We start from the raw sequence: 21,355 nt of genomic DNA on the forward strand, positions 1-21,355 counted from the left end.
TCTCTGCCTTATTTTTCTCATCTGTAAAATGGGAATATAACACACTCTTCCCTGTAGTGTTATTTAGGGATTTCAGTAGCTTGCCAAGTGCTTAAGGCAGTGCCTGGTACAGAGCACAGAGGGAATAGATGTTTGCTATTGTTGTTACTCTTATCAACAGCATTATTGAGGTTATCAAGGGAGACAGAAATGAAGAAGCTGTGGTTCCTGTCCTCATACTGCTCACAAGCTAGGGAAGAGAGGGGGGGATATGAACTGACTGTGATTCGGAGTAGAATAGAGCTTAGGGCCGTAATGGAAGTTCAAAACCGATGCGGGAGATCGGAGCGGGGAAATGCATCCTCCCTGGAACGTGGTCGTGTCTATGCGACTGAGCTGTTCACACAATAGGTCATCGGTGTCCCTCACTCAGAACTGCTTTCTGGGGAACCCGGCACAGCACTGGCGCCCAGATGAAGATGAAAGCCCGGAGTGGCTGGTCTGGGGGGTTCCCTGTGTGGGAGGATCCCTGGGCCAGTGATCTGGTGACCTCTTTAAAAAGAAAGCAAGGAAAGGAGTCAGAAGTCAGTGGTGTAGGAGAGAGGGTACTCTTTGCTCTCTCCTCCCCAGTTCCCGAGGGGTAGAGGCAAGACTAGTCAATGTGAGGCCCCAGTGCCCAGCGAAACTAAAAGGGTGCCCGTTAAAAAAGTCGTCAGTTTCCAGATGTTGACAGCAGAGTGTTAAACCAAGAGCAGGGCCCTTCCGAGTGTGAGACCCCCTGTGACTCACAGGTCTCACGTCTTTGAAGCCCTCCCTGGCTAGAGAGACCTTATTAAAGAGACCACGCAGCCCCTACCTAGGAAGGAATGCATGCAGTGGGCAAAAGGTGGGTCTCAGTGAATTCTGACAACAGGTCATCTTTATTGAGCACTTAGTATGAGCCAGCCCCCCCCCACCCCCAATCATTTTATGTGTATTAACTGAATTATTACTCCAAGGTAGCTCGTCTTATTACCTCCATTTTAGAGGAAAAGAATTTGGGGCTCAGAGAAGTTAAGTAACTAGTCCAAGGTCACACAGCTGTCAAGTAGTGTGGTCAGGATTGCAGATCCAGTCAGCTGGGATCCAGAGCCCACGCTTTTAACCACTATGCTACTGTGTCTCTCAACACAAACACCACTTCCCCAGAACGCCCAAGTCCACAGCCCCGAGTGTGGTAAGCTAAGGAGAGAACAGAAATCACTGTCTGTTCACTCCTACATACCCTGAACCTCCATATACATTGCTATACCTAACTTAACGTTTTATGCTTTGTATTCTCTTCTGTAAATAAGGATGCTTAGTAAAGCAAAGTGGATGGGGAAAAAAGAAAAAAAAAGGTTGTCTATAATTCAATCAAGCAGACATAACCACTGGTAATAGATTGGTGTATATACTTCTAGTCATCCTACATATTTCTCCAAATGCCTCATACTACACTTCAAACTTAACGGCCTCTCTTGAAGCGTTTTCCAAGTCACTGGGATTTCCCCCGCAGCATCATTTTTCATGGCTCTCCAGATATGTATGATAACGTATTTATCCATTCACGTGTTGCTGGACATTTGTGTTGGATTCCATTTTTTGCTATTCCAAATAGTCCTACGGTCCTATGTGTGTAGCTAACTCTTCTTGTACACCCATGGTATTTCCTAAGGAAAAAAATCCCTGGAAGCAGAATTACTAAGTCAAAGGGTGAATTATATTTGCTTGAGAAAATACAATACAGTAAAAATAAATAAAATATAAAATAAAATAAATTGCATTAAAAAGGCAGCACTGCCACCTTGTATGACAAGCATCTTGCTGCCGGCCCCTTGGGACGCCTGGAGGGTCTTCCCTCTGTGCACACACTCGGTCCCACCACTAACACCTTCCCGGTGGTTTGTTTCACGCTTTCACACCATCTCCATCCTGCCATCTCTGTTGTAGACTGTGGCCAAGAAATACCGCAACTACGATTTCCCGGCTGAGATGACGGGCTTGTGGCGGTACCTTAAGAACGCCTATGCCCGGGACGAGTTCACCAACACCTGCGCGGCCGACAGTGAGATTGAGTTGGCCTATGCGGATGTGGCCAAGCGCCTCAGCCGATCCTGAACTTGGCCGTCTTGCCCCATCACTGCTGCAGAAAGACTCACCATCTCCCCAAGGACTCCAGCTTCACGGACTCCTTTTCCACGGCACCTCCAGAAACTTCTGTTTTTATCAGGCCGCATCTTGCTGGCATCACTGGAACCCCAGCCTGCTGTCTTTGATGAAGGTCGGCACCACCCCCATCTGATCAGGCAGGAACCTGCAAGCAGAAATGAGAGAAACCGTCAAGCTCTCAGCCTTTCGGGCCTGGGCTGGGTTCAGTGTATCTGGGGTCAGTGCGGGAGAACGAACCCGTCTGTGGGATTGTCACTGGCCCCTTTTGCCAATATCAAAATATCTCCTAGGCTGTGTTAGACACGTGCAACACCCTGTCCTCGTCCACTCACCTCTTTGTCAGTAACTCCAAGGCCAAGGCCAAACGCCATCTTAGTTCTCATTAGAAAGAGATGCAGTGCTTTTTAGGGGGAGACAGAGAGTGAATGGAAAGAATGGAGCAGGTGTCCATTTGGGCATCCGGCAGACACACCTCCAGTCACTCACCACTTTCTGGCACTCCTGTCCCTTCGGGCACTGAAGGCCAGATTGGAAAACTATTTCAGACACAGTCTCAGTTTGCTGCAGTGCCAGGCGCAGTCTGATGCTATCAGGTACCTGGCTTGATGCTGATCTCCATTTTTATCTGTCCAGGCCTTGCCAGGAAGGGCAATTGGCATGTAATTCCAAGCTGGGGGGACTGGGAAGGGGAGGGGAGGGGAACAGTGTCAATGCCAAAAGGCCCAAGGGGTCTACCAGCCATGGGGTTTGCTTGCTTACGGGAGTGGTTTCCTTGGAGATTACATGCCTGGGTTTGACTGTGTTTATCCACGAGGGAATTTTGGTCTCTGAGAAAGCGGATGGGAGTGGGGGGGTGGAGGGATGGGTGAGGATTAAAAACAAGTCCTTTAGGACTCAATGTTTCCCAGGAATCTTTTAGATAGGTCTTCTCTCTTATGATCTAAGTAAGTCTTGAACTGGTGATGTCATGTAACTACCCACCAAAATCCAAGAATTGGCCAAAAATGACTGTCTGGTCTCTTCAAGTTGTTCCTGGATGTGAGTCTGCTAAGCCGGGTGCTCTCTGAATCAACTGTAGCCTCTGATGGGTGACAGATACATATAGGAGGTGGCTTGATCACGGAGCCTTAGGAATAAGGTCCATGGGCCTTTCTGATTGGGAAACCATGTGGTTTAAACTCGAACAGAAAATACATACACATCTGGGTCAATTTTCCTACCATCTGACTCAACTGCAAGGTGAAAAAGAAGAAACTGTTTTTTAGCTAATATTTCGCTCTGTAGTCATTCTCCTTGAATGTCACCTCCTTAAAAGCTCACCCTGCTTGAGCACGGGGACCTGTGCAGAGGAAACGAAGAAAAATGAGCTAGTCATCAGCTCCCTCTTCCCGAGAACACCCTGGGAGAAAGTCCACCCGCCACAGACCCTCACCTCCAACAATCCTTCCTTCTGTGTTGCCTGTTGGTGGAGAGAGAGGCTCCCAAGTGCCCGAAAGCCCCAGGACTTGGCTCACTGGTCAGTGAGGGCAGGACGGCACAGGGCCTTCCTAGAAACATCACCAGATTCTAACCCAAGCAATCCCCGGACCTACCTGCCTCCAGGGATCTCTGGAGATAAAAGGGGCCCCTGATCAGAGCCAAGGAGAAGAAGCAGGAGGGTCTCCTTTAGCCCAGGGAGGAAGACGACGTTTCTCAGCAAGACATCCTATAAGCCTGAGACCTTTCAAAACGCAGAATGAATTGATGCATTTTCACCTCTAAGCGAACCTTTCCACAGACTCCCTGGTAATTTTGTCCCTGGAGATGTTTGAAAAGAACTGGTAAGGAGACAGTCCTTTTGACTGTAGGGAAGAGCCCCAAACTGGCCTCCTGGGAGGTGAAAGCTTGAATGATCCCAAAGGCCTTTTACGTAGTGTGAAATCCTATTGTCCCAGAAATCCTTCCCTCAACGTCACAGCACAAGCGTGATGATCTAAGAGGCAGTTTACTTTCCTGAGACCCAGAGAGGCGCTTTTCTTAAAGCACATCTGAGAAGCATAGCCAGCCAGCGACAGAGAAAACAGGAGGAGCTCAAGTGGAGTAGCTCCCCCAGAGGAGTTTTTGCACCCAAAGGCTCTGCTTTGATATTCAGAATTCAGCAACTGGTGAGTCTTTAAACCCAGCCTTTAAAAACAAACAAGCCAAACCAAATCCACATTGTTGGTTCTAGATGTTCTTTCTGTGGTTGACTTCGTTTTACATAAATAACAATATTAAGGCAAGGGGGTGAGGTTGGGACAGTAACCACGTAGAATAGGGAGAGGAGTGATAGATGGACAGCACTTCCTGGTACTCAATCCAGGACTATCTTTTTCTTGCAACAGGAGATTATCATGGGATGCAACTGACTATTGATTTAAAGCTTTAATGTCTATGACCAGATTTATCAGAATATTTTTACATAATAATAATATTGCCTTATGATTATTTTTTTCCAAAGAGATTTTTCTCCAGATCTTTCAGCCTCCCCGGGTTTTGGCCATGACCTTGTCATGTACACAGCTTATCATCTCCCAGCAACAGTGTGGAGACGTCCTTAGGTGTCCCCAGAACCAACTCAGGGAGTATTGATGGTCTGCAGTTTGACCCTGAACTCCAGAGTGTTAAGATGGGAGGTGACCTTTGTCATTGGTCTGGAATGCATATCGATGCCTCAGAAAGCATTTCAATGATGCTGAAAGGGGATTTATTTGGGTTAAGATCCTGTTTTACTCTGGATTTAATTCTCTCCTTCGACTTTCACATCACTGTGGCTTTTTTGGTGGAGTAGCATAGTGGGGGAGAAACAAGAATCATACTCAGAACGACTGTGTTGAATTTACCCATCTTCTCAGTCCTGCCTGCCTCTCAGGTGGCCCCAAGAGGGTATGGGATAAGATTTTAATAGCTATAAAAGATGAGCTGGGTCAGTAAAATCTGGATTGGTCCAGAGCATAGTTCCTTCTATCGCACACCTTCATCACCTGACAATTCAGAATCACAGGCATGAGTGTGGCTGTCTTGTTTTGAACAAGGATACAGCTGCCTGGCACCAAGCTCGTGAGTTGAAAAGTGAAACCCACACTCCACTGGGTTATTGGACCGCAGGATCTCAAACCGGTTTCAGCTTCCTAGGAAATGGCACCGTCTTCAGCATTCATTTCTCGTGCTGGTGGGGCCATTGAGGAGTTTGATCTTTTCATTAGAAAGGGGCCATGGCAAGAGTGAGGTTTCCTGGGCTGAATTTTCTAGCACTGAATGAAATAACAGAAGCTCACAACACCTGTGCCCACTGGCCACTCTGCAGAAAGACAAGACTAAGCATCTTAGAATTGTTGCAAAATGCATGATGCCCAGAATGGACCCTGAAGATCTAAGAGTCTTAGAAATCAGCAAGGTCTGGACAAAGAGAATTAAAAGGGAGGCAGAGTCAGGAAAGTGCAGGTCTACCCAGCAAGTTTTCCATCAGGAGGAAGCAGGGAGAGTCTGTCTGAAATTAAGTTGGTCTAAGACATCCAGTAGGTACGTCTGTGGTTCCTATTTCCACTGACCAGGAGCCAGGTCAACAGCAGAGGGAATCAAGATGGCGGTGTCTTCCTCCTTGGAAAGATGAAGCAGTAACTCATGGTTACAGCTAAGCTCGATGATTCACAAGGGATCACTTTCTTATCTTTTATGTAACATTAAAAAGAACCTAAAGCATTAGAGCAAGGAGTGTGCCTGTGAAGCATCCTGGTTCTGATGTTGGGACAGAAGTGATCACATCACTGGCTTTGGGGCCCTTCTAGCACACAAGGCCCATTAGCTTCTATCCACTGCTCTTGGCATTTAATCCAAACAACACGTGCCCTCCTATGAATGCATCTTCCTCTCCCTTTGTCGGTATTCTCCTCCCAGTTTACTTTCAGTATCCTTTCATTTCGTAATTAGGTATGATCCAAAGTGTGCGTAATCTTACTTAATGTTACTCAAGGAAATGAATCCAATGCTACCCTCTGCAACCAGAAATAAAATTTAAAGTTGCCTCGTTGTAGGGTTTGGGCTAATCTGTGTTTCTCTAGAAGCAATCTGTTGTTTTGGCAAAATACAATTTTAAGGATACAGTTGTCTAAGGTATTTATGTATAATTAGAGATTTTGCAATACTGACTATGCATATATTTAAAATATAAAATACCCAGCTGATGTTTGAATTTGTCTATCTTTCCTGACCACCTGCCTATCCCATTTTATAAGCTGGAGAGCTAACTAATTTAGCAAAAGAAGCCTAGCTTTTATAAAAGATCAAACATATCATTTTATAAAGACACTCCCAATGATGGTAACTTGATTTTCTCAGGACCTTTAACTGTGGTGATAAAATCGCAGGTCTTGCTTTCAAGCCTTAATAATGTAAAATGCCTTTTAATGAAGATGTTGCTGAGTGTCTTCCTCATGAACCTGAACCAGTCATAAATTTGTTTTCCAGTCTTGATTGATATTGACTGATTCAAATAAAGTTGGTTTATTTTCAAATATTACAAAGGCGATCATTAGACTTCTTACCGGAGGTGGGGATTTCCTGTGCTGTTTGAAATGTGTACGAAATACCTCTTTTTTTCCCAAACGTTATTTTATTTTCCCATTGTAAAAGAAAATATATTCATTCTTCTTAAAAATCAAAAGCAAATAAAAATTACACAGCAATAAAAAAGAATGAAATAGGGAATTCCCTGGTGGTACAGTGGTTAGGATTTGGCGCTCTCAATGCCGAGGCCCTGGGTTCAGTCCCCGGTTGGGGAACTAAGATCCCGCAAGCCCCACGGTGCAGCTAAAAAAAAAGTAATAAAAGGAATGAAATGATGCCATTTGTAGCAACATGGATGGACCGAGAGATTATCATACTGAGTGAAGTAAGCTAGACAAAGACAAAGATCATATGATATCGCTTCTATGTGGAATCTGAAAAATAAAAGATACAAATGAACTTATTTACAAAACAGAAATAGACCCAGAGACATAGAAAACCAATTTATGATTACCAAAGGTGTAGGGGGGGAAGGGATAAATTAGGAGGATGGGATTAACGGATACACACTACTGTATATAAAATAGACAACCAACAAGGACCTACTGTATAGCACAGGGGACTATACTCAATATTTTGTAATAACCTATAAGGGCAAAGAATCTGGAAAAGAATGAATATATATATATATAAAACTGAAGCACTGTGCTGTACACCTGAAACTAACACGACATTGTAAATCAACCAGACTTCAATTAAAAAAAGAAAAGAAAAAAAAAAGGAGGAAGAAGGACAGAAGGAAAAGCAAAAAGCTTGTGACTCAGACATCCAAAAACAGATTTTTATTTTAGCAAGGCTAAAAATTCTATCATGGTACATGGCCCAGGTGAAAAAAGTATACTGATGTTCCTTCGTGGGTCTTATTTCAATTTCCTATGTGTATTGTACCCGGGGGTGGGCCAGCAGTGACAGTGTAGGTGCGATTTAAGGAACACCTTAAAAGACTGGTCTATCTGCACCCAAAGCTCTCTCTTGGCCCTCGGTGGCCTCGCCCTATCAGCTTTCCTGGCCTGAAATTCCCACCCTTAGCATCATGTCACTGACTCTGGATTAAGGTCCCCAGAATCCTCAGTAAGAATTTACCTGTAGGGTCTTCCCTGGTGGCTGAGTGATTAAGAATCTGCCTGTCAATGCAGGGGACATGGGTTCAAGCCCTGGTCTGGGAAGATCCCACATGCCGCGGAGCAACTAAGCCCGTGCACCACAACTACTGAAGCCTGCGTGCCTAGAGCCTGTGCTCCGCAACAAGAGAAACCACCGCAGTGAGAAGCCCTTGCACGACAATGAAGAGTAGCCCCCGCTTGCCGCAACTAGAGAAAGCCCACGCACAGCAACGAAGACCCAACGCAGCCAAAAAATAAATTAATTAATTTATTAAAATAAAATTTAAAAAAAAGAATTTACCTGTAGTCAACGTTGCACCTGAGGAGGACCTCTGTGAGCATTCACACTGCTGAAAGGTGCAAAGGTCCTGGCAGTCCTCGGTGCTCTCCGTGCTCTGTCAGAACAGCTTCTCATCCCTTGGAAGAGATCAGACCCTTGACTCAGGGAATAAGTCCTGGTGGGAGAGGCAGCCGGCAGCTCAGAGCAGATACTGTTGGTGGTTATCTCTCCATCCCGACCACCCCTATCTTCCTCTGGCGATCTCTGATGGGGTCGGAGTCCACTTCCCCATTCCTCCCTTCTCCCCACCTGCCCACTCTCTCCCCACCCTCCTGTGACTCAGGTGAGGATGGTTCCAACCCCAGGTTCAGGAGTGAATTATGAATGGTCTGAGCCTGTCCTCCTGGCTGTGGTTGGTTTCAAAGTGGACTCTTGACCAAGTTTCACCCAGTGTTGTGAGGGGAGGTTTGTTCAGGAACTGCTGAGAAAGATTTCCTTGTTTTTCAGAAAGTGATTCCCTAAGTCACTGCCTCTGGTGCTCCCTCGGAATGTGGGTGTGAGGTCTGGAAGCACTGCCGCCCTCTGGAGACCATGAGGGCCAAGCCTCAGGCAAAGGCACTAATACACTGCAAAATGCAGCAAGAGTGGAGAGAGCCTGGGTCCTCGATGGGAGCCCGAGCTGCTGAAATGTCAAATCGTGAGACTGGTTCTACCTCTGCACTTCCTGTCCTGTGATACATCCTAGACTGTTTGAGGATGTTCATTGCTTCTTTGTTTATTAGTATGAGTGGCCAAAACATCCTAAGTGGTATATTAGCCAAGTTTGTTGTTGCTGTTAATAGCCAGTTAGATCATCAGCTTGCTCACCCAGGAGGTGTTCTGTGTTTCTACTGTTTGCGTGCAGAGGGTCTGTTCTACAGGCTGACCAAGGGCTAGGAACGTGGGTCTTCATCTCTCTGCATCTTGTTTCCTTCCCTATGCTGTGACAAAACCAAGGGGCATGCGAGTGGCAATCACTGTGCTTGGCATTGAGGAGAACTGTGCCTTGTTCCAGAGGAGCTTCCAAAAGGTGGACTTGGAGATGGGAGCATCTCATATACTCAAAGGTGTTGTGGGCCGTGTCTTTTTTACTCTTATGTCTAGTAGCTTAAGATCGCCAGAGTCCCCAGTAAGTTTTGCCTTGTGGGGAAAGGCATGGGGTGTCAGACTAGAGAGGTAGGAGGCGGAGGATTAAAAACAAGGAGATCAGGATTTTAATCGTAGGTCCATCACTTAGTTACTATGTGACTTGGCATGAAGTCCCTTTCTGAGTCTCCGTTTCCCCCAGGGGTTATTAAGGCCTCTTGCCTATGAGATGATGAAATCCCTGATGAAGAGTATTTATGAATAATAAAGGGTTATTTCAAGTGGAATGACATTTTGGCCAATTGGAATCTTCAATCTGTTGGAAGGTCTCACTGTAGTCTTTAATGGAAAGAGATGATCACCAGAAAACACATGGATACTAGGAATGTGTGTGTGTGTGTGTGTGTGTGTGTGTGTGTGTGTGTGTTGGGGGGGTGTCTTGTAAATTTCAGGCTATTTTGGAGTCAATTCACCTCCACATCAGCCTCCTATCTTTCTCATCTACCCTGAATGAAATCTACATCTAGATGCAATGAGAATGACTGTGGGCCCCGCAGTTAGGTTCACTGAGCTACAGTTACTTATGCAGAAAGTAAACCAGACTCAAGTTTTGGAAAGATTTTCAATATAAAGAAAGGACATTTTAAAAAATTTGAGTTTAACCCGTCTTTAACTAGAATATCTCAATGTCCCAAACCTTCAAACCAGTGAATTTGTATAGGACTTGGAGTCTAGACCACACAAGATGCATAGTACAAGTGTCATGATAGAGACCAGCATAGAATCAACACCTGATCCACCCCTGGCTTGGTTATATGCCATCTTGTAGCTACTTGGCATTGTTCCCTGTGTGTCAATCACTCCTCATAGCCCCTTCCCCAATGAAAAACTAAGCTCCTTTAAGGACTGGAACGTAGGTTATCCAATTTTTGTGCCATGCCTCAGCTAATATCAGAAGCTCAAAAATATTTATCAGTGGTTGACTGGAGAGTCATGAGACAGTATTCGAGACTCCTGGTTCACCACTTCCCTGGAGTCCCTGATCCCCACTGTATCGACTTCCCTGGAGTCCCTGATCCCCACTGTATCGTAATTCTGAACGTGGAATGATAACAGAGTCCAGGACAGAAATGCATGTCTGTGTTTGTTAAGTATGCTTTCATTATACGTCTGAAGAATGGATGCTTCTAATACAGTCTGTACAGCGCTTATCTGTCTGAACAGATGAAAAGCCATCTAATGCACATTGAATCGAATGGTTGGATTAGGTGATGATCTAGCCAGTTTCCCAAGGAGGCCACAGAATTCTGCCTCGATTGGGTGTCCTCAGAAATGGGTTAGAAGTTCTGAAGTGAGAGTGACTATGGATGCTATAGTCCTGCAATTATCTGACTCAATATGAGTTAAACGAATGCATCTTCTTTTCTGAATATATGTTCATTAGAGAAAACTTAGAAAATACAAACTAGCAAGAAAGAAGAAACTAAAAGAATACCTGTAACCCCTCCACCAGGAGATAACCACATTTAATTTACACATAATTATCTAGTGAGATTGAAATATAAATATAGACAATTTTTTTTAACAAAAGAGCTATTATTGACAACTGAAATCCAAGTACTTTCTTGTCTCTATGGTAAACAGTTGTGAGCAAAACATATATTCCTGTTTCTGTGCCAAACTATACCAGGACTAGGCACAAATAACCTGCTGCTTGCTCCAGAAAATACTTGCTTACTTATCAAGATCAACAGTTTGCTCGACAACGTTTGTTTCAAGACCGTACCTTACTGTGTCCATCAATCCAAAGCTGTTATGTCATAAATCGTTCAATCCCCACCAGTTCCCCACCTGGTGAGACGCATCTTATAATCAATCACTCAGCTCTGGCGTAAAGCCCGTGAACCTCCTCCTCCTGCAGCTTCCCCTTTCTGCTCTACTGCTAAGACTCTGTATTCTTCTTTATTGAAACAAATCTAATAAACTTAGCTTTTCTTAATCACGTTTTTCTAGTGTGTTTTTTTTGGTTTGTTTTGGTTTAGTTTGGTTTGGGTTTTTTTTTGGGGGGGGGTGTAATTGTCAGCTAACACTCTTTATACTGTTTTTCTAATGTTTTTTTCTTGCTTATGTATCAAGAACATCTTTCCAAGTCCCTTTTCATCTATGACATCATTCTTATGTATCATAATCCATTTAACCAATTCCCTATTACTTGGTCCTTAGGGTATTCCTAATTTTTTACTCTGATAATCAATGCTATAATGAAGTTCCGATTGGTGAGATTCTCTGTTACCTCTATTTTTTCCTTGGAATAAATTTCTGGAGGTGATTTGCCAAATCAAAAGACATGCAGATTTTAAGGCTCCTGATATATAGTATTGCTAACTTTGCCTCCAGATTGTTCCAACTTATTCTCTCACCAGAAGAATATGAGTGCTTATGTTTTCACATCATTGCCAGTATCGGGTTGTATTATTTTTCAATTCTTCTCAGTTTGAGAAGTGAAATAGATCTGACTGCTATCTATTTGTCTACTTGTTGAAGATCTCTCCCAAGTGCACAATTCCATTTTCTTTACTGACTTTAGGTTTTCTCTCTCTTGGAGAGCACAAGAAACTGTGCTCATGTCTTCCTCTGTAATTCAGTTGCTACATACCCATGAGGCTGCCACATCATGGAATGAGTTGAGTATAAACTGTTTCTTGAGGAAGTTGCTGATCCCCTTGTAACTTCTTGGTATAGTTTTAAAGTAGAAGGGGAAAAAATGTAGAATTCCTCCTTTAAATAAAAGAAAATTAAAAAATAAAAAACACATCCTTACTTGAGGCCACATAAAAGTAAGCCAAGTGTACACCCTGCCAGTATCGTCTTCAGGGTATTGGGAACATAATAGGGGAAGGTGTATTTGTGTGTTGGTGGTGGGGAAAGACAGGGGTCCTCGCTGGCTTGCAGCTTTGGAAACATTAGTATTGGGCTTGTGAAGTGTTATTTTCTACTAGAAATTTCCACAAGAAATTCTCACCATTCATTGAGCTTTTGACCTTCAGAATAAAGTTGGGCCCACCCTTAGGGAAGATGAGTGTGGATAAAGGAAAGAGAAAGGAAAATGGCAAGTTAGCAGGTCCCCCGCTGGGATTTGTAAAAGTGTGGTAGGAAAGTGACGAGAGAGAACCTGAAATCCAGGTCTGTATTTCTAGGGTAATGGTCTCCAAAGTACTGTGACATCTAAAATAAAACCCAAGAGACAGGCAGATCTTCGATCTTAAATCCTAGATTAATTAATGGGGAAAAGACACTTGACATTCACCCGGAACCAAAGGACTTTTGGAAAACGGTGGTCTTCAGTCTTTCCTTTCACACCCACCACATTCTCACGATCACATGACTCCTTGAGCACAATCGCTTATCACAGCGTCAGTGATTCTCAGAGGATTCTCAGAAAAACAAGCCCAGATAGTACTATCTGGCCCTTAATTTATCAAGATGCCATATAACCTGAAGACACACACTAGGAGAAAGATGAGGAATGGGGACAAGCATGAGACCCTAACTGAACCACTATATAAACAAAGACCGTAACAGGGCCAAGTTCAACATCTAAAAGAGACATGGAGCCCAAAAGCTATGATGTGGTTATTTAATTCTAGAAAAGGGAACTACGTGAGGGTGTTGCGAGGGGTAGTGAAAGGAGCAGTTAAAATGTAAATTGCCCACTAGACACTATTTTAAAATGCTTTTTTGGAGTACCTTACAAGGAGCTCCAAAGTCAGTAATAAAAGACCCTGGTCAATGGATCAAGGCAGAAAGCCTACTGGATCATCAGTGAGACCAGCTGACCCAGAGCTGCCCTGGGAGATGAAATGGAGAGACAGTGGGGAGGCAGTTCTTTTTCTTTTTAACTCTGTAAAAGTGAAGAAAGACAACATGGGCATCCTCACTTCCTCTTCTGAAAGACATTGTTATAAACAGAGACTCAAACACAAATAGGACTAATGGACCCAGGGCAACAGAAGGCAGCAAGAGGCATCTTGTGGGAGTGGGGAGGAGCCACTAGATACAATTCATGCTTAAAAGATGAGAATAAGCTTCCCTAAGAGGGGCTTTAAATGCACCGTATAAGCAAAACACAGCCCCAGTTGCACCCAGAGAATATTGAATTCTGAACTATTATTAGTTGCTGCTTCTCTGAGATACAGGCTCAAGGCTACTGTGGCCAAATAGACCAGCCAAATGCTAGGCTTCCTCTGGAACAGCCTTGGCCATGACACACAAAGCCTTGCCTCCCCTCGTGCAAAACCAGGGTGTGGTCCCTCCTGTCTACACTTCCGATGGCCACATCCCAAGGAATATTAATGACAGTAACAGCCACCATCTTGAAAAATGCTTACCCTTGGGTCCTTATGTGCTAAATAGTTATTGCAAATTCGTACAGCATTCCTGTAATGTATTCTTTTTTTTTTTTTGACGGATGGGGAATCTGAGGCCCACAGCAGTTAAGTCGCTTGTGTCCACAAGCCAGTAGGAGCTAGGATTTCAACCCAAAAGACTGGTATCAAGTCTTAGAGGTGAGGAAGACATACCAGAACAAAAAGAGTCATCCTTGATCTGAAAGGCAGGGATGTGACATGTTCATACCTCAAGTAATGAAAAATGGTGTGGGTTGAACACCAGGTAGAAGTGTCAACCAAGTAACACATAGTATGGGAAACCCTGAAGCAGCTAAAATTTAAAAATATATTGTTTAACAACGTATCTTGGAAACTGTTCTGTGTAAGTACATTGAAATCTCCCTCAGTTGTTGGTTTTACAGCTGCAGTTTTCATTGTATGGATATACTTTTATTTGTTGATTTATTTGTAAATATTTTTAACCGAAAAAAAATGCACACAGAAAAAGGCATGTAGTTCAAAAGTCATTACAATGAAAAATAGGTGACTTTCCTACCCTACACACTCTCACCCCCTTCCCAGAGGCCACCACCATTAGCAACTTTTTGTATTTGCTTCCGGAAATTTTCCATGTGTGTACACACACACACACACACACACACACACACCCCGTTGCACGTCAAGTTTTTTTATTTGTTTGTTTTGTTTTGTTTTGCGGTACGCGGCCGTCTCACCGCTGCACACACACACACACACACACACACACACACACACACACACACCCCGTTGCACGTCAAGTTTTTTTATTTGTTTGTTTTGTTTTGTTTTGCGGTACGCGGCCGTCTCACCGCTGCACACACACACACACACAGACACACACACACACACACACACCCCGTTGCACGTCAAGTTTTTTTATTTGTTTGTTTTGTTTTGTTTTGCGGTACGCGGCCGTCTCACCGCTGCGGCCTCTCCCGCTGCGGAGCACAGGCTCCGGATGCGCAGGCTCAGCGGCCATGGCTCACGGGCCCAGCCGCTCCGCGGCAAGTGGGATCTTCCCGGACCGGGGCACGAACCCGCGTCCCCTGCATCGGCAGGCGGACTCTCAACCACGGCGCCACCAGGGAAGCCCCTCAAGTTTTTTTTTTTTAATAGAAATACAGGATACATGGGAGTATGTGCATGCATCAAATTTATTTTATCAAAAATGGGGGCACAATGTTTTTATGTTGCATTTTTTTTACTTATATCTTGGAGACCTTTCCATATCAATACGTATTTCACATTCTTTGGAATATCTGCCTGGTGTTTCACTGTTTGAATGTAACTTAATTCACTTAACCAGTCTACATTTAATAGGCATTTAGGTCATTTCCAGTCTTTTGCTGTTGAAATAACGCTACAGTGAACTTCCTTGAAGGTATTTTTGAACATGTGTGAGAAATTTTTGTAGGGTAAGTTCCTTGTGGTATGCTTATCAGATGCTGGGGATGTGCATTTAATTAATTTATTTTAATTGTATGTCTTATTTTAAAGAGAAAACACACTTTGCGTGGTTCAAAAATTAAAATACTATAACAAAATAAATATTGGAAAATTTCACCCCCTTCCCTGTCTCTGATCATTTTACTACCTTCACCATCTGTAAGTAAAGACTTTAGTAGGTTCTAGTGAATCCTTCTAGACTGTTCTTTATTCAGATGCAAGAAAGTGAAAATATATCTATTCTTATCTCCTTCTCTTACCCCAAATACATACTAAATACACTATTTATACATTAAATTTTTTACTTAATGCATCCTACAGATCTTTTCATATAAGTACATAGGGCTTATCCTCATTATTATTATTTTTTTTACAACTGTGTATTACTCCATAGTGGAGATGTTCCATAACTTAATTAGTCCCCTTTTGATGGACACTGGAGTTATTTCCAAATTTTTGATGTTGCAAACAACACTGTAATGAATAAACATGTACATACCCCATTTTACACTCATAGGAATAGTTGTAGGAAAAAGCATATAGCATGCTACCTTGGTGTAAAATATTAAGGTGAAACAGAATTATATATCTGTGTTGGCTGGCAAATTTTTAATAATTCCTTGGAAGCATAAATAAAAAACTACTATTAATGTTCCTTGCTGGGAAGGATAGGAACTGAACGGAAGCAGAAAAGGTAGGAAGGAAAATTTTCTCTGTACACATTTTTATATGTTTTAATTGAATCATGTGACCATGCTACAGTGCTACCCACCAATTTTGAAAATTATGTAATATGTGTCAGAATCTGTTTATGACAGGTTCGGATGAACTCATAGGGTTTATTTTATTTTCTTTTATTTTTTTGCGTACATGGGCCTCTCCCGTTGTGGAGCACAGGCTCAGCGGCTATGGCTCACGGGCCCAGCCGCTCCGCGGCATGTGGGATCTTCCCGGACCAAGGCCCGAACCCGTGTCCCCTGCATCGGCAGGCGGACTCTCAACCACTGCGCCACCAGGGAAGCCCCATAGGGTTTATTTTTTAAAGCCAGACCATTCACGGCATCTTTAGGCTCCGGAAGCAAAGTTATAAATGGCCATAATGCTTCTCCTCCAGATTCAGCCCTTAGTGCTCAACCTGGCCTGTAGCATGACCATCCGCATCGATTGTCACGTGTTTTCTTCCCCAGGTGGTTAATTGAATATTGCTAGCATTAGCCCCTCTTCCTGGAACCCTAGGAACATTAGAAACACCAGCTAAGAGGGCCTTCTACAGAATTCAGTTAAGAACTGTAATCGATAGATAATACCCTTTATCACATGTAGATCGGAGCCAAGGTCAGGTGAAGAGATGATGCCTGGCTGTGGGGAATCCCAGGGCAGCCTTGGTTTGCAAGGCCCCGCCCACTTGGCCCATGTGATACGGAACCACGCACTGCTTTGTGTTTCATGCCCCACGGGTACCCCTTGAGGGAACCCCACGGACCTGCTCTCGCCTCAGTCCTCTTCTTGGCACCACTACTTCTGTGAGCACGCAACAGTCTCCCACCACTAGGATCTTCTGGAATGTTAGGACCACACACTGTAAGCTGGTGCTGCCTTGTTTGTTTTTCTCTAACCGTGCTCCCTCGTCAATGTCATGCTACAATCTGCCCAAGGTACTGGGGGGATTCAATCCATGAAGATTCTCTGATCATTTTTCTCCCTCTTCTCAGTCCTCCTCCCCCTCTTCTAAGAACACTTCATGTGACAATTAGGTCCCTAGTAGCTTCCCTGCCCCTTAGGTTTACAGCCCCCTTCTATATCTGTATTATAATTTCATTATACCTGAGTTTATTATACATTATATTACATCATACAAGATTATCTCTTTTTTGAAATTAAAGCCAAAAATAAAAAGCCATTGCCTCTATTAGAGGATGAACCCAAAGTTGAAGTGACAATAGATCCAATAAATCATATGAATAGCATCTTTGCTTTTTCACATATCCATGTGTTACGGGTTGAATTATGTCCCCCCCAAAAGATATGTTGGAGTCCTAACCCCAGGACCTGTAAATGTGACTTTATTTGGAAATAGGTCTTTGCAGATGTAATCAGGTTAAGATGAGGTCGTATTGGATTAGGGTGGGCCCTAATTCAAGATGACTGACAACCTTATAAGAAGATGAAAATTTGAACATAGACAGACACACAGGGAACACAGCCATGTGAAGACAGAGGCAGAGATTGGAGTGATGCTGCCACAAGCCAGGGAGCCACGAGAAGCCACCAGAAGCTGGAAGAGGCAAGGAGAGACTCTCCTCTATAGGCTTAGGGAAAGCAGGGTCCTGCCAAGGCTTGGATTTTGGACTTCCGGCCCTCAGAACTGCGAGGGAATACACTTCTGTTGTTTGAAGCCACCCAGACTGTGGTACTGTATTACGGAAGCCCTGGGAAATGAATAGACCATGCATCTGTTTCATTTCTAAAAAGGTCCTGTGTGTGCCCCTTCCCAAATCTGTTTCCACATATTCCAGCCAAAACGGGATGTCAGTCAAGCATCTTCAGAGAGGCTGTCTGGCTGCATCAAAAGTGGGATCTCCGTGTCCTGTGCCCTCAAGTCTGAGACCAAGTGGCCTGTTCATGTCACCTCCCTGGCATCCCCCCCCCCCCCCCACCGCCGTAAGCACTGGAGGGCATCTGCACTGAACGGGTGCAGGTGATGTCCTGGGAAGTCCCAGGAGATCAGAGGTCTGGCTCCATGAAGTTATTTTATGCATCATCCCACATCCAAAGGGCTTCTCAACCCTGTCATGCCCTGGCTCCAGGCAATTTGGAAAACACGTCTTCCTTTGCTTCCTTCCACCTCCTCCTGCGAGGACGCACCCACGCAGCTTTGTCCACCCCAAACGCCTTTGAGCTCTGCAGTGACGAAGGGCAGAGAAGACCCATATAGCATGCTACCTTGGTGTAAAATATTAAGGTGAAACAGAATTATATATCTGTGTTGGCTGGCTAATTTTTAATAATTTTCAAAGCCATTTGCTTGAAGAGCACCTGGAATATTTATTTAGCAGGTTCTTCCTTCAGATTTCCTTTCAGGTGATCACGGATTTGGCAGAGATGCCCTTGGCGAATCCTCAAAGAACACAAATCAAAACGCCCCATCCTCCCGCCCCATAATTACATTATCCAGTAACTCCCCGTGAGCCGGTGATAAGAGGAAATCTACCCAGTGGGTGCTCGACAGGTGGCCTTAAAAGGTTTAAATTGCCACTTGGAGCTGGGCTGATGCAAAGCGTCTGTGCAGGTGTGACTTGGGTGGATGGGGACAGGACACACTCGATCAGGACGCACGCCGAGCGCTGGAGGGGCTGGGCAAGTTTCTTCCCCGGGTTCACCTTTCTTTACTGACCCGGATGCTGAGGCAAAAGCCTGGGCAGCCTTAGGACGGTGGGTGGCACCCGGGAGAGGTGCTGGGGATTCTGCTTTCTTTGGCCACGTGGTACCATCTCGAACCACAGACCAATCCATGTCAGGACCTATTCCGACAAGACCCCCAAAGAGCCCCTTAGGGTGGTTTTAGAATTTCAAAAGGCTCAGCTCCCTTGGGACTTAACCTTTCAGATACTGTTCCAGCCAATTGGTCCCAGCCCTAAGCATCCATCTTCAGTTATGTTCCCCTCCTTTCATCCTGTGGAAATTTGCAGAAGTTCTTGTGCTATATTGGTTTCTTTAGGTCAGGACCTCTGCTCCCTCCCCAAACTCATGTTTTTATTATGTCTTCCGAATTTGGAGGGCCTCCCACCCGTCTTGGGCCATCTCCACACTCGAAGCTTCTTGACATGGCCTCATATTTCTTTTTCTCTATGCCGTGCATAGTCTCCTTAGGATACCTTTCTTCTGCCTCGGTGACCGCTGCCAGCTACCAGCTGTTTTACTGGGGCCACTTGTTAACACCCAGCCTTCTCCACGATTAGGAGCCACTCGAGGTCAGGGGAAGTGTTTTCCATTTCTCTGTGTTCCTGGCAACAGAACACTACATTTATCAAACTATATACTATTATTATTAAATGATACCCATTTAACTCTATTTATTAAGTACACTATAGGTACTTAATAAATGTTTCTTTTTGTCCAAGTAATCTTTGGTTTCTGTTTTGTTTTGTTTTATTGAGGGATAGTTGATTTACAACATTTTATTAGTTTCAGGCGTACAGCATTATGATTCAGTATTTTTGCAGATTATACTCCATTCTAGGTTATTACAAGCCTATAATTCTCTGTGCTGTACAGAATATTTGCTTATCTATTTTTATACATAGTAGTTTGTACGTGTTAATCCCATACCTCTAATTTGTCTTCCCCTCTTCCCCTCTCCCCACTGGTAACCACTAGTTTGTTTTCGATACCTGTGAGTCTGTTTCTGTTTTGCATATCCATTCATTTGTGCTGTTTTTTATTTTTATTTATTTTTTTGTGGTACGCGGGCCTCTCACTGTTGTGGCCTCTCCCGTTGCGGAGCACAGGCTCCGGACGTGCAGGCTCAGCGGCCATGGCTCATGGGCCCAGCCGCTCCACGGCATGTGGGATCTTCCCCGACCGGGGCACGAACCCGTGTCCCCTGCATCGGCAGGCGGACTCTCAACCACTGCGCCACCAGGGAAGCCCCTTGTGTTGCTTTTTAGATTCCACATAGCTACTACATGTTTCTTGATTGATCAGTTGGTAAAAGGGTTCCTCTCAGTGATGACACTCTACGCCTGAGCCAGGAGCCCAGCACTCAGCTCGCATCATTTCTCTGAGGCTTTCCTCTCCCATGTGCTGCAGCTCCACATCGGCTCATGAATTCCTGGAATGCTGAAAGAGACCTTAGAGTTTTCCTAAGGTTTATTACAGCAGGAGCAGCTATTGACTGAAATAAAGGATTTGAGGAACAAATATATTTGGAAAACACTGAGTGAAAGAAAATCTGAATGAGTCCTTCACTGTAGAACTTCTCTGAAGTGAACTTCTAATATTATATTAGCCCATGATATGCTAGGATGTGTTGGGAATCTCTGAGAAAGGAATAGAGTGCCATTTCTCAATGCCCTCTCACTGCACCCTCACAGTGGAACCCTTTTCTCTCAAAGCTTCCCCTTGGACTCGGTTCTGTGGAACTCACCGTGGGACCCTGACCCACCACAGGCCCCTCTGCAGGTGGGAATTCACATCCTTGGATCACAGCGCCAACCCAGCAGTGAGGCTGCCTGCCTCCGGCTCAGTCTCTCCATCTCACTCAGGCTCCATCTTGATCTGCTCCACCACTTCTGGCCACACCACTAATTTAGCGCTTTGCATGGTTGGTCGTGTATGCACTTCTGTCTAGAACGAAATTATAACTTTCCTAAAGGGAGGGGCCATTTCAACACTCTCCTCATCTCCTCCTGAGTGCAGAGAGTCAGGCACGGGGCCAATATACTCTGACCGAAGACAGAACGGCGAAGAAATGAGTGAGGGAGGTAAAAGTTTATCACAGTGTTTTGAAAAGGGATCTTATATACCTCTTTGGGGACTAGAATAGATGCACCATCATTATTCTGTGTTCCACTAAACAGGAAAATGCTTTCCATGACCTCACCATGATACTTCCCCATCATCAACTGTAAGGAGTGCCCTAATTTCAGGGCTGTTAAAAACAAATCTGTATCGTAAAACATTGATGAAATACAGCAAAGACATTTACTCAAAGCAAAACTCAGTTCTACAGATAACCTCGTTCCACTGGAAACTCATTTCGAAATTTCCCAAAGCCTCCGAGTAGGAGAGGAGTGGGCAGGGAGTGGGGAGAAAGAAAGGTCTGTAGTCACAGGGCTAAAGAAGGACAGTGAAGGGAATTCTGCCAAAGGCCAAAGTTGTAAGTGCCTTGAGGTTTTCAAGGGTGGTGACCATTGCCGTTGGGCGGACTCCAGCTGAAACCCAAGAGGCAGGGCACACAAATGGCATCACTTAATCTGAGATCGGTAATGACATGTTTGTATTGGATGGAAGGGATGCCATTGTGGCTTCAGTGCAGTGGTTGGGTTGTTGTGGACGGAGGGTGGGGAAATGTGTGTCCTGGGTACAGTTGTGCTGTGGCCCTTGGAAGCTAGCCAAGAGGGTTCGTGGGTGTTTCTTGGTAGTTGGGAGTCTCTGGGTTAAAAACATTTTCTCAAACAACCTCAAACAAAAGCAGCAATTGCTCATTCTGAACCTGCGAA

General features: G+C 44.5%; 1 protein-coding gene across 7 annotated transcripts in view; it reads left to right on the forward strand.

The window, feature by feature from the left end:
* Positions 1 to 21,355, forward strand: part of CLIC5 (chloride intracellular channel 5) — a 249,516-nt gene that overhangs the window by 185,428 nt on the left and 42,733 nt on the right. For 3 of the 7 annotated variants that reach the window (XM_073810654.1, XM_073810655.1, XM_033864131.2), the window contains one exon: positions 1,951 to 6,371. The exons of 2 other annotated variants lie outside the window; for them this stretch is intronic. In XM_073810654.1, the coding sequence (XP_073666755.1) occupies positions 1,951 to 2,118 (168 nt within the window). In that variant the 3' untranslated portion in view covers positions 2,119 to 6,371. 2 more of the 7 variants (XM_073810658.1, XM_073810659.1) reach the window with 2 other exon arrangements.

Source organism: Tursiops truncatus, chromosome 10 (genome assembly GCF_011762595.2).
Source record: "Tursiops truncatus isolate mTurTru1 chromosome 10, mTurTru1.mat.Y, whole genome shotgun sequence".
In the NCBI taxonomy this organism is placed as follows: domain Eukaryota; kingdom Metazoa; phylum Chordata; class Mammalia; order Artiodactyla; family Delphinidae; genus Tursiops; species Tursiops truncatus.